This window comes from Hippocampus comes, unplaced genomic scaffold (assembly GCF_001891065.2).
Source record: "Hippocampus comes isolate QL1 unplaced genomic scaffold, H_comes_QL1_v1.1 scaffold170, whole genome shotgun sequence".
NCBI classification, from domain to species: domain Eukaryota; kingdom Metazoa; phylum Chordata; class Actinopteri; order Syngnathiformes; family Syngnathidae; genus Hippocampus; species Hippocampus comes.
This window is the reverse complement of record NW_017806171.1, coordinates 499,428-512,337: the sequence shown is the minus strand read 5'-3', so window position 1 is coordinate 512,337 and position 12,910 is coordinate 499,428. Positions and strand designations below refer to the sequence as shown.

The 12,910-nt window shown below is 48.0% G+C and overlaps 3 protein-coding genes and 2 long non-coding RNA genes across 12 annotated transcripts in view; 2 read left to right on the top strand and 3 right to left on the bottom strand.

Moving 5' to 3' along the window:
• atraid (all-trans retinoic acid-induced differentiation factor) overlaps positions 1-4,596 on the top strand; it is a 15,284-nt gene extending 10,688 nt beyond the window's left edge. The window contains exon 8 of the mRNA XM_019896189.1: positions 4,582-4,596. The gene's annotated coding sequence lies outside the window, so the exon portion shown is untranslated. The remainder of the gene's footprint in view (positions 1-4,581) is intronic.
• Positions 3,388-5,589, top strand: nme6 (NME/NM23 nucleoside diphosphate kinase 6). Of its 3 annotated transcripts, none has more exons than XM_019896198.1 (6): positions 3,388-3,463; positions 3,874-3,971; positions 4,426-4,528; positions 4,660-4,699; positions 5,014-5,174; positions 5,310-5,589. In XM_019896198.1, exons 2-6 carry the CDS (start codon positions 3,879-3,881, stop codon positions 5,459-5,461), a joined length of 549 nt encoding a protein of 182 aa, XP_019751757.1. In that variant the 5' UTR covers positions 3,388-3,463; positions 3,874-3,878; the 3' UTR covers positions 5,462-5,589. The 3 variants fall into 3 exon arrangements, with proteins under 3 accessions (XP_019751757.1, XP_019751758.1, XP_019751756.1); XM_019896199.1 differs by lacking the exon at positions 3,388-3,463 and adding an exon at positions 3,542-3,776 and having other exon boundaries at positions 5,014-5,236; positions 5,310-5,445; XM_019896197.1 differs by lacking the exon at positions 3,388-3,463 and adding an exon at positions 3,554-3,776.
• A 311-nt stretch (positions 5,590-5,900) lies between these two features.
• On the bottom strand, positions 5,901-8,529 carry baalcb (BAALC binder of MAP3K1 and KLF4 b). Of its 6 annotated transcripts, none has more exons than XM_019896191.1 (5): positions 8,168-8,529; positions 7,465-7,575; positions 7,096-7,389; positions 6,560-6,774; positions 5,901-6,348 (listed from the first exon to the last, which is right to left on the bottom strand). In XM_019896191.1, the coding sequence occupies exons 3-5, from the start codon at positions 7,349-7,351 to the stop codon at positions 6,184-6,186; spliced, it is 636 nt and encodes a 211-aa protein (XP_019751750.1). In that variant the 5' UTR covers positions 7,352-7,389; positions 7,465-7,575; positions 8,168-8,529; the 3' UTR covers positions 5,901-6,183. The 6 variants fall into 6 exon arrangements, with proteins under 6 accessions (XP_019751750.1, XP_019751754.1, XP_019751752.1 ...); XM_019896195.1 differs by having other exon boundaries at positions 7,096-7,319; XM_019896193.1 differs by having other exon boundaries at positions 7,096-7,294.
• Positions 8,530-9,996: 1,467 nt separating this feature from the next.
• Positions 9,997-11,445, bottom strand: LOC109531732 (uncharacterized). The gene is made up of 2 exons (XR_002171233.1): positions 11,062-11,445; positions 9,997-10,419 (listed from the first exon to the last, which is right to left on the bottom strand). It is a non-coding gene; the product is annotated as an uncharacterized LOC109531732 (long non-coding RNA).
• Positions 11,446-11,538: 93 nt separating this feature from the next.
• LOC109531731 (uncharacterized) lies at positions 11,539-12,910 on the bottom strand. The gene is made up of 2 exons (XR_002171232.1): positions 12,855-12,910; positions 11,539-12,216 (listed from the first exon to the last, which is right to left on the bottom strand). It is a non-coding gene; the product is annotated as an uncharacterized LOC109531731 (long non-coding RNA).

The following is a 12,910-nucleotide window of genomic DNA, read 5'->3' as shown; positions in this document are numbered from 1 at the left end:
TCCCCCCCCCCAAACCCCCAACCCCCCCCCCCCCCCGACAACCCTTTTACACTGAATGTCAATGGCTTCTTTTTTTTTTTTTTTTTTGAGAAAAGGCCAGAACAATGCAAAGCCTGTAGGGCAGACATGTGTCATGGCGTTTAGCAGCTGATTGGTTTCGTTGCTGTGAATGAAACGTTACCTTGGCCAAGGACGGGTACACGCTGCATGAGAATTTAATTGTGAGCTGGTGAGCAAAGTTCGGCCAAAAAAAGGAAATTTCCAAGCCACTAATGAAACACTTTGGAGACAATTCTTCGGTATGTTAGAATCAGGTCTGATGTTCTTGCTTTCCTCAATCAATATGGGGACAAAATGGCAAATTCTGGAGTCCAGCTTTAGTCGCCCTGCCCTCATTTACAGAAGAAGTTGGTTCGCGTCAGTGGTTTTCCAACACAATTGCGCCAATTACCATAGCTAGCTATGCCTGCACCCGAAAATACATCCCCGCCCTTGGATAGTTTGCTGTCGTGACTTTTTTAGAGCGCCTCGTTGTTGGTCATGAGTGTGTGTATCGCGGAAGATGGAAGAGCGAAGGGATTTTTTTGGGGAGAAGGTTATGCGCTCGTATTAGTGTGGGTTACAATGCCTTTTTGGACACATATTGGCGATTATAGTTTTGGTTGCACAACCATTTCCACGAACACGTCTTTCTTCCGGCTCGCTGTTGACACGTCGGCCAATGCCGGCCCGTATTTGACCACACAAAGGCATCTTGGGGGAACATCGGGTCGTCAGCAGCACTCAGGTTCATTTTCCTCTGCCGCAAGCACAAGCCATGGCGCTAAGGTCAACACCTGTGTTCTAAAATCAGTATCCGGGGTCGGGGCGTGATCGGAACCCAGGGCCCTCGTTCACAGAAATCTCCAGCTCAGAGCGGGGAGCTTATATTGAAACCCGACGCGCTCGCTATTTCCGAGGCGCTCGCCATCCACAAATAGTAACGCAGTTATTTATTTATATATGTGTGTGTGTGTGTGTCTCTTTGAAAGGATGTCGTCCAAATTGTTCGATATTTCCCATGGCCACCGGCCAGGGTGCAAGCCGCTGACCTCAAATGCATCATTTCCACTCATGTCAGCGACGCTCTGAGGCCTTGCCAGCGTTATATCGGGCCCCTGGGGAGGACTGGGTGACTTTTGTCGTCGGGGGCAATGCGCGGCCACTCAAATCAGACACAGTGGCCCGAAGGCAAATCGTAATCTCCCTGTTCCTCCCCACAGGGCGGCTGATCACTGTGACTTGTCGAGGGGCCCGCCGCACTCTCCCATCATGTAGTCTACGCACACACTAAGGCAGTGTGCCGTGGCGGAAATGAACCGGTATCACTGAATAACTTCTTCAACGTTACGCTCGTATTTTGTGCCAAGACTGGAATCCAATTCAGGGCGCCCCCGTTCTCAGTGCGAACAGCTAGGCTCAGAAGCCTCCCGAATAGAAGTCTAGCGCTACTCAGGATAATCCTGAGGCGCCTCGGGTGACTGAACAACAACGAACAGCTCGGCATCTGAATCACATGAAACAGTGTCCCTATAAAACGATGATAAGCCTTTCATGAGGATGCCCGGCATGTTGAAGTTGAATGCCTCATCCAATTGCTCCTCCTACGTGAGAAATAGTGAGCTCGCACTTAAAGGCTGAAATTCAACCATTCCCCCAAATACTTAAAGAAGACAACGACCCAAAAAGGCAGTACAGACACGGGCGTTTTGTATCATGTTGCTGACTCATTAGCTGCTGATACAGGATTAATACCACCCTCTGTCCTTCCCCGGGCACGCCAGTTGCCCGACGCTGAGGTTGACGCAGCTGCCGCGGGGAGAGAGTTCAAAGGTTGCCGGCGTTTAGGCTCACAGAGAGAACAGGTGAGGATTTGCTATGGATCCTCCGAGGTCATTAGTGTTGAGAGCAAAGCCAGTTGATTTGAAACGGAGGCTCTGAATGTGTTTGTCTTTTCCAGGTGGCCTCAAACGCATCCATGCGATGCTCACGGGGAGGCAACAAGGCCACTTTGGAGCCCCTCGTCTCCACTCCCGTGTCTTTTGTGGGGCGTCCGAATGAGGTGCCTACGTGTTACCACCACACCCGAAAGGTGTTGCCACAGGAAAGCCTGATTTCACTGTTACAATAATGGAGGACATGAAAGGATTTGGGGTGGGGGCAGTGAGTGGGTGGCATGATCCACTGGAGGACATTTCAATGAAATCAGTGTTCTCTCCCAAGACTTCAATTCTCCTTGAACTAGCATGCTTTCAGAACATAACTCCAACTTTAACAAGTGTGTTGGTGCCTGGTGCAGTCACCATACTGTCGTGTGGGCCCCGACGCAAGCATGGCCTTGTGGGGGTTGTGGCTCAGCTGCCTGACCAAAAGGGAGCGGCGACAACTGCACGCGGGGAGGAGAGAGAGTTGGAATTAGACTGCTTGATTCTGAACACAGCCGCATCCCCGGTGAGGAGGGTGTGCAAGACTTGTGCAACCACATTATTTCAGTTATTTTCACTCACCCTCTCAAAAAGCCTATCTATCTGTCTATATATCTATCCATCTAGCTAGCTATCCATCTATCCAAACTAAGACAGTTAAGACCAACATCGTCCTGACAGCTGTGGCTTCAGGAGCCCTGGGTCACATGACCAGGACAGGTGGGCAAGACGAGAGTATTTGTGGTACTTTCACCCACTCCCATTCCTCCATCTTGTTCTTTGGCATCCCGCCTCACGCAGGGTGTGGCCCTTTTGGCACAGTTGGCATGCACTTGACATATTTCTGTTTTCATATGTGCCACATTGATGTCATACCACAGACCATCCACGCCATCTTCTCAAACGCTTGTCCTCATTAGGGCTGCATGTGAGTGGAAGTCGAGATCAGCTGACTTTGGGAGTGCCAAAAACCGGGTGCCAGTGCACGCACTAGGTGCTCCGAGTGGGGACACCATGCCAGCTGATCAAGTAGCAAAGTTGGAGCCATCTCAAGCATGGGCTGCTGATTGATTAAGAACATAATTTGAATTAGGAAATTACTGAATCACTCTCTCACACACACACACACACACACACACACACACACACACACACACACACACACATCTCAACTGTGTTTATAGAGGACTTTAAACAAAGACAGTAGAAAGCCCAAAAACACAAAACTAAAAACTAAGTCTCATGCTGAGTCAAAAGCCGAAGAATAAGAACGAGTTCTAAGACAACCATGCACTTAGAACGAGTTCTAAGTGCATGGTTGTCAATGTGAATTTCCAAACGAGCCTTAAATTAATAGGCTTAGCATGTGGCAACGTAAAATGGCCGCTGGGGGCGTCACTATTCCCGACGGCAGGGAAGCAGGATTGTTCGTCCTTTCATACGTCCGTGGGTACACCCTGGACTGGTTGCCGGACAATCGCTGGCCACATTAGATTATTGTAAGATTTTCTTCTTTTGTTTAAGCCAAAGTTTAAAATTCTGAAAAGTCAACACACCTCACGCTACGGATTTTCCACAGGAGGAACTAATAGAAAATGACCATTTTCGGTGACATATTTGACTGATGGACCAACTGGTCCTCACTCTCACACTCGCCTACAATCTATACATTTTCATCGCACCATTGACGGTTATACATGACTCGCCAAAACAAATATCAAAAAGATTAAATATGACAGACACGATGGCGGAAATTCTCGATGTTCTTTGAAAGTCTACGAGCATTTGGGAGCCCTCAAAAGTCGACTTCTGGTAAATAAGGCTCGATCTGAAAACGGTTGTTTTAGCTCGTCGTCATGGCGTTTCCAAGCCATAGTTTGCTCATGTTGTAGTTGTTTTTAATTTGTAGAGACAATGTTGCTGACGGCGTGTCGCCTGTCCAAAGCGCTGCAGCTCACCCTGGCGGTCATCAAACCAGACGCGGTGGCTCATCCTCTCATGCTGGAGGTACCTTGATTCAAGTACCCCCTCAAAAATGCTTGGTTGTACTCTTCAAGCATCGTCACAGTGGGCAACTTTGAAATATAGTCGAGTAAGTGTTGTTCATCAAAAACAACGCGTTTTTACTCCTTTGAGTATGATATTCATGGCCCCAGGCAGTTTTTTTAACATATATAGCTTTTTCTTCATTCTTTGACAGTATAGCATGGGCTTCTTTGCTATCTGGCTTGTGTATATTTGCATTTTAACAATTATTTGAGAATATACCTGCAGACAAACATGGAAAATGCACACTGATACAGCAGCTATATTTCACTGACCGCGAGGTAAGCAGCATAAACAGAGTAGCAACCACTGTGTATTGTAAAAAGCAACAAAAAGTGATCACTTAAAAAAATACACTAAGATTTCTATTCCTATTAGACACAAAGTCTTATTTTTTTCCAAATATGTCTTGCAGGCACTTCACCAAATTATCCTGGATAACCAGTTTGTCATTGTTCGACGCAAAGATGTGGTGTGGAGACGACAAGAGTCTGAGAAGTTTTACGCTGAGCATTCAGGTGCAGCGCGCATTTGTTTGTATGAACAAAATGCCATTTTTACACTCGTGCAGGAGCATAGAATATAGTATTGTCAAGAAAACGTCTGGGTGGATTTGTCCCTTAAGCTTCTCTGTCATGCTAATTTTCAGGGCGATTCTTCTACCAAAGACTTGTTGAGTACATGTCAAGGTAAGCAAGGACCTGAGATCGCTTGTCTATAAAAATCATTCGATACTCTACATGTTTTTATTGTATTATGTTTTTGCTTGCAAGGCAAAACAAAAACTCATTCAAACAACATAACTTCTTCTGAGGCGGGTCACTCGTATATCAAGGCCCCCGTCCTAGAGACAAAAGAAAGCCCGTCAGGGGCTCTAACAAAAGATGTGACTCGATGTAGTTTGTACCAAAATGAGTTTTCACATCATTACAACTTGAACAAAAAAAATCTGAGCAGAATTTGGAGAGTACTCACAGTTTTGCTTGTTTTGTCCCGCACACAGCGGCCCGATGCGGGCGTACATTTTAGCCCGAGAGGACGCCATTGGCCACTGGAGGGAACTGATGGGTCCCACCAAAGTGTTCCGAGCCAGATACACCTCCCCCACCTCTCTGCGGGCTCAGTTTGGTCTCACGGACACGCGCAACACCACTCACGGATCAGGTGTGCTCAACCTGAACCACAGTCAATACACACATAAGCATCTCGAATGGCGATTGTTGACTGTGAGTCTTTTAGAGACGACCGCGACTTTCAAAGTTTCTTTTCTTGCTCAAATTACGCTCGACTTTCCTCCAGATTCTGTCGAGTCAGCCCGCAGAGAAATGACGTTCTTCTTCCCGGACTTTCGGCCTGAGGAGTGGATGGAGAGAGAGGAGCCCTCGTTCCGGTCGGGACGCATGCTTTATGATCCTCAGCAACACATCCACACACTCTCTGCTCAGAGCTGACCCGAGAGCTGCTGTTGTGGAAAATGAATTGTCCTTCTTACAGTGGCATTACTGCCGCCATTTTTATTGTCATTACAAAGCACAAATTCAGACAGCGCTCAAGACACATAGCAGTTCAAACAACACATATTACCCCCCCCCCAAAAAAAAACATTAACAAACTGAGCCATCACTGTAAAGTGCAATCTTCAATTTCAGCTTCCTGAGCCACAGCAGAAACGACTCATTTGCCCTTTAGCGTCACTAAAAAGTATTTATTTGTAAGTTTTGACCCTTGCTTCCGCAAAAAAAGACGCGCGGTTGTGCCACTTGATTAAAGTCCGCCCATGTACACCAGCTTTGTGTCGTCATTGGTCACGTCATGAAAAGTTTGGCTTTCACCTGTCCTGCACGGTCACCCCAAAACAATGATTTCATGGTTCGGCTACGCGAGCCCTTGAGGGGTGTGAGAAACCACGTTTGGTTAACTTGAGCCAAAATGGATGCCTAATTTTAAACATGAAAACGAAAAGCGATTCATTATCTGAAATATTTTTGAAGAAATGTCAACATTACTGAGACTCTGCACACCTCTACCGTTTACATTTTAATTTTACAAGTGATGTCGAAAGGGTTCAAATCTACATTTAGTCCCATCTAATGAAAAACATGGATCTCCATTCTGGGGGGCCTACGATGAAAATAAAGCCCCATTGAATGTCGTAGCCCTCGCGCCGCGCCGCTCAGGTGTTGAGCGCCGCCACCTCTTTGACGGCCTCGGCGGGCTTCATTACCTCGTAGGTGGTCAGCGACTTCTTCACCTTGCCGTTCTTGTCCACCTGGTGGATGCTTTGCGTCACCGTGATGGTCACCTGCTTGGTGGACATGCGGTTGTCCTGCCATTTTGTCTGTCGGGGATGACACCACACAGCACTTCATCTTTAGCCAGCGTGGTATGAGCTCAACGACAGCCTCAAACTTTGCTCGAGCAAGATGACTGGACAGCACCTGGGCCGCACCAGGCGCCTCTCGTGTTGTGTTAGCATTAGTGTGAGTGATGACGGGGTTTGAAGTTTATTGAACAACATCGCTCTGGTATTCGTGTAGCGCATCACTCACAATCTCTTCAGTGTGTAGGACACTTGTGCGCTGCACCGTGGTACCCGAAGACACCGTTGCCGCATCCTGCGCCGGAGAGGCGGGCACATCGGGAGGGCTGCTGCAGCCGCCGCCGCCTGGCTTGATGTCGCCGAGGCTGGCTTCCGATGCGGTTGAGCACACTTTGAGGTACGCTTGAGCAGGAGGCGGGAGGCCGTCCTCGAAAAATTCGGGAACTGGAAGGCAGAAGAGAACACCCTAAAGCCACATGATGAATTGCTAATGAATGCGGCAGCCTCGTTACATAAGGTTGTGTTGCTTCAACGTGTGAGGTGCGCGTCTGTTGTCATGAGAGCCAAGTGCTCTTTTCATGTTGCCTATTGTGCCCGGTTTGGCCATTCGTGTCCTCCAGGCCTCAGAACACAGCAGAATTTCCCCTCGCAAAGACGGGTTCCGCTCCACAAACGCGTCATCATCAAACAAGCAAGTTCAAGTAAAAAGCAACAATTTGCCATTTTAGTTGCCGTTGCCTTGCTTTTAGTGCACAACGTCCTTACCCGGACCGGCGTTTTTCTCAGAAGCGAAGCAGGCCTCGGAGCCGTCAGACGGGATGCTGTGGATGGACGAGAGCGGTATGTCTGCGTCGGTGCCGGTCAACCACGTGGATTCGGTCTCTTTGGTCCAGCTCTCCAGGTAGCGAGGCTCCAGAGCGTCCGTCCTGCTCCCGCCGCAGCCCATGGCGCTCACGCGTGCTCCCTTCGACACCGACGTGACATCGAACCTTTGATACACCGTTGTGTTCAGTCCCAGCATCGATTTGTCACTCGCAAACCGCCAACTATTCCTTACCGCTGCTTGAAAGGCAAATAAAAACCCACAAAAACTTTCCCGGCCCCTGGCAGCCCGAATTGTTGCAATGTACTTACGCCACGGGCCCCAACGGTCCTCATACGACAAGGCCCGCTTCAAATGCGGCTGGAGGGCTTCTCATCACTCTTGTCTGGTGGCCATGGTAATTCGAGTCGTGCTCCATGCGTCTGTGGCGACAAGACCCAGCGTGGCGATGATGAGGATGATGATGATGTTCAATTGGCACGCTGCATTCTATCCTCACTCACAGGACACTTCATTAGGGACATCCAACCAGTCTAATTGAAGCATAATGATCCAACAATATAACAGTACTTAAAGGCATATATTCTTGATCCTCTGCAAAGAGAACCCCAGACTTGAGAGCGTTGGAGTGAGAAAAGGAAACCTGGCAATTATTAATGACGCTGGCTTTAAAGTTACACATAAACACAACTTAACCGAATTTTCTTCTCCTGCAGCTGTTAAAGCAAAAGATGAAAAAAAAAAACACCACCCTGCTTTCAGGCTAAATAACACAAACCGAGCACCTCTCTTTGTAGCCGACACATCAGCAGGTGACAATATTCGGAACAGCTCTCAGCACGTTGCAGTGTCGTTGAACACTTCTTCCGACCACAATTTGCTTAACTGACCGCCTCCGTCAAAACCATTTTGCCAATGGGTGGACCTCCGCTGCGCGCGCGCACATACACACAGTCACTCACACACACACACACACACACGCGCACGCACACACACGCGCTCGCTCATACGTACGTTGCCTGCGGTCCACGCGGAGCAAGAAACGCATCCACACGTTCAATGCACGTACGGAGTGACAAACTGTTGTTGTGTGCAGGCCGACCGAGGCGAAAGAAAGCCAAGTGGATGGGAATGATCAGCGATGGATTGCTGGTTGGTGGTGTCCGGCGAGAGGCTCGTCCATGGATCCTCATTCACCAAGAAGGCACTGAGCTGGTGAGCTGATGGAAGCTTACTGCTCGACGGAGGAAGGTGAGGCTTTCTTGTCGTCCCTCCTCAGCTGCTCGATGCAAGTCTGGCACCCACCGCCCCCCTCACCCAATTTCTCTCTCTCCTCACTCACTCACTCACTCACTCTCACACACACCACTGCGCGCACACACACGCCGTCATGTTGTCACCTCAAACGATCCCCCCCGCAGCCGTTTCTGCGATTCTTCAAGTCCGACCATAATGACCGAAATTAAAATGCTGTAAAAAAAAAAGTGCATTTTATGTTATTGTTACATTATGCAGAGTTTAAACATTCAAGTCACGATAGAGTCAAGGTAAAAATGTTATATTTTAGTAAACTGAAACGTTAATGTACCAAATTATAAGATTTGGATGTTTAGGGTGTCTCCTTTCTGTGATTGGAGGGGTGGTCTCGCCAATAACGACGAGTCCGGGTCAACAAACAACAAACATTTGCTCGTGTGCTCACTGGGCTGAGAAAAGGCCACGCGCGCGGTCGCCTTCTTGCCTCACCTGTGCAGTGCACTTGATGAATCCTCTCGTGCGCAGCTGTCTCCAAATCACTCGCAGGGCTGACGTCACGCCCGCCGATCCAAAGCAACCTTTGCTGTTTTTTTTACCGGCGCTTTGCACAATAGCGTCACCTGTTGACCGGTCACGATGACCGCTTTGGCTTGCAGTAGAAATTGTTGGTTACGTTTTACATGTCCCGTTTCTCGTTTAGAAATTGGTCATTCATAAACGGAAAACGGGCCTTTATCAGACCGTCTATGAATAAATCTCTCCCCTATTTTTTTTCACCGAGTTTCAACAATCCGAAGATGCTGCAGTTATCTGAGCACCCCGTAGATGTCAGGCTTGTTCAACATTTCACTTTGATTAAGTCTCATTCGGAAGCAACGATTTCTGTTGCAATTAATGTCTCCAAGGAGAAACTTTGCGGGCGATGCGTGAAAAGAAAAGGAGACGAAGGCGATTGCAGTCGCCGACTTTCCAGGTGGAGGCTCGAGGGTTACAAAATAGGGTCTTAAACTTGGGCTAGTTTCAAATTAGGGTTTTAAATTTGAGTTATGGTCTCAAAGTAGAGTTTTAAACCAGCGTGAGGGCTTTAAACTAGGGTTTGAAATGTATTTATTTTTTACTAATTAGGGTTTTCAACTAAGGCTAGTGTTTCAAATTAGGGCTTTTAACTAGGGCTACGGTTTCAAAGCAGGGTTTTAAACTCGGGTTAAGGTTTCAAAGTACGCCCCCCACACACACACACAAAACAGGTCGAGTCGCGTTTGTTTTCAGTGGTTTTATTGAAAAAAAAGCTTTTTTTTCTTTGTGTGAGAAATAAATAAAAAAGTTGTCCTTTTGGTTGACAATCTGAAACAAAATAAACATCAGACATGCAAATGAAGGGCGTGGCTACATAAGATTTACAGGAAGTGGCTAATAAGGAACGCTGATAAATAGTGAGTTAGCGTAAGTTAGCAAAAGGCCTTTTGCTGCTGCTGCGCACGGCGGACGATACAAAAAAACAAAGCAAGTATGTTACAAATGTTGACACACGCAAGCACACGCGCACACACACAGACAACACACACACGCACACGCTAAAGTTGTCAAGGTGTTTCGTCATCACAACAAACGACGAGGAAGATGGCGGACGTCTAGGATGCGACGTTGGCAGCTAGCGAGCGCTTCCGGCGTCGCCTCTCGGCCGATTGGTCTTCATCGAGCGGCAGGGCCACCGGCTCGCTGTCGGACGTCGATGGGGAGCGGCCTGCTCACAGAGCATTTCCTGTTGTAGTTGTCGTCTTGGCAACAAGGTGCACGACTTCCGGTTTTAGGCGAGCGTTAGTAGGTGGAGGGGCTAAAGGGGGTGGGAGGAGGGGGGCGGGGCAAGGGCAGCTGGTTTGCGTGTAAAGCGTTAGTCAACATTCATTCATTCTTATGTTCGTTCAGCACTTTGCGCGCGGCAGCTTTTTCGTTGGTTTTCTGCTAGTGAAAAGTGCGACACAAACGCGTACACGAACCTCTGGCGGGACCTTGAGGAACTTGGAAAACTCTTGCAGCATGTCACACATGCGTCATCATTATCATGTTATCCAATACAGTGAAACCAGCCGATAGCCGTGTTGACAGCGAACAGCCTCACGAGAAGAGGTCACGTGGAGGTCGGACAGGGCAGGCCGGCGAGATTCCGCGGATAAAGCAAGGTGGTAAACCTCTCAAGATGACGCTAGGAAAAGTGGCGTGGACGTGAACGGTTGATTGGCTGCTTGCAGATTAAGCGAAACAGTCGTTTACAATTTGTGTGTCGGTTTGCCTATCCGCGTAATGATGAGAGGCCTGAAGGCGAGTAGCAAAATAGTAATTAGGTCATAAAAGCCAGCATCGTTGCACTGCATTTGTTCCTCAATCCAATCACCTGGAAGCCTTTTTATATTCAATTATTAAAAAAAAAAACAAAAAAAAAACATCAATTGATTATTTTTCAATTCATTATTGAATGAGATACACATAAAATGAATTTCTATCCGATTAGTTAGTGTCTGGTTTGGTCCGTAAGCCCTGTGAGAAAATCGGCAAAAGTGTTGATTGTTGTTTTGAAAGAGCACGTCTGCTCTCAAATGTACTCTGCTAGTGAAAAGTGCGACACAAACGCGTACACGAACCTCTGGCGGGACCTTGAGGAACTTGGAAAACTCTTGCAGCATGTCACACATGCGTCATCATTATCATGTTATCCAATACAGTGAAACCAGCCGATAGCCGTGTTGACAGCGAACAGCCTCACGAGAAGAGGTCACGTGGAGGTCGGACAGGGCAGGCCGGCGAGATTCCGCGGATAAAGCAAGGTGGTAAACCTCTCAAGATGACGCTAGGAAAAGTGGCGTGGACGTGAACGGTTGATTGGCTGCTTGCAGATTAAGCGAAACAGTCGTTTACAATTTGTGTGTCGGTTTGCCTATCCGCGTAATGATGAGAGGCCTGAAGGCGAGTAGCAAAATAGTAATTAGGTCATAAAAGCCAGCATCGTTGCACTGCATTTGTTCCTCAATCCAATCACCTGGAAGCCTTTTTATATTCAATTATTAAAAAAAAAACAAAAAAAAACATCAATTGATTATTTTTCAATTCATTATTGAATGAGATACACATAAAATGAATTTCTATCCGATTAGTTAGTGTCTGGTTTGGTCCGTAAGCCCTGTGAGAAAATCGGCAAAAGTGTTGATTGTTGTTTTGAAAGAGCACGTCTGCTCTCAAATGTACACGTGAGAGTCCGAAATTTGGAGGATTTGAACAAGACCTCTAAACGATGAATCCGTAATCAAACGCGACGCGGATTCATCTGATCATCCATTAGCCGTCTGTCGATTCATCGATTGATTGCCGCGCGTGCAGTTTGTGGCTGAGGTTCATCTCTGACGAGAGACAACGGTCAAGAGATTGGAATTGTAACCCACGAACGGGACGGCGAGGCTTCACTGTATGACCAATTAGAAATAAAGACGAGGTTTGTTGTTGGCATTGGCAAGCAGCGGGTTGAGGGTTGCTGGGCAACAAAGCATCAATAGTTCATCTCCATGTTGTTAGTATGTTCTCGTTGTTGCTGTCGTCGTCATGCTCCTCATCGTCGTTTGCCGGCACGATGCAAAGGGGCCACAAAATGGCCGCCACCCATGTTTGCTGTTGGTTAGTTCCTGTTTGTTGTTGTTGTTGTTGTTGTTGTTGTTGTCGTCGGTGCAGCAAAGTTTGTTAGCGCTTCCCTCAAACGTCTCGAGCGTTTCGGGAAGTCATGAAAGCGGCGCAGGCGGCAAAGAAAAACTACGCGGAACCTGCAAGGAGCAGCACAGCACACGGGGTCAGGAAACACACATGCACACTTCCTGCTACGCTACGTTCGGAGCGCACGTACCAAACGACATCCAACGCGTGTGCTTGTATCACCGATATCACGGTTGCGGCACATTCGGTGGTTTGAATCGAGCATGTTTGTAGCATTGACATCCACACACAGTACTTCAGCATGAGTATGTGATGATGACAGTATATCTTTCGCATGTTAGTATCATGACAGTAGCGGGGTTGTAGTCGGAGCATGTTGGATGCTTGATCGTCAAACAAAAAACATTTGTCGCACGATCGCAGCACGTTTGGAGCATCGCGGCTTCCTATTGGCGCATTTGTGCAGTAGAACGTAGTAGAGCGTGTTGACTGCAGCACGTCAGTGCGTCGATGCATTGTACGCAGGTATGACGGTAACACCGTCGTTGCACGTTTGCCGAACGTTTGTGAGCTTTTCACAGCCACTTTCGAGCATGACTGGAGCCACTTGGGTCGCCCGTTTGTCATGCAAGTGGAGAAAGTTGATGAGCGTTCCAAAGTGTTAGCTTGACGGGCTAACAGGAAGTCTTTGACAGCGGCGGGCGGCGCCCCGGCCATGAGCAGGGAGTTACGTCGGCGGCCTACTGACCTGCGTATCCTTGACCGTTGTAAGGAATCCCGGCGCACTGGGACGAGTCGCAGTAG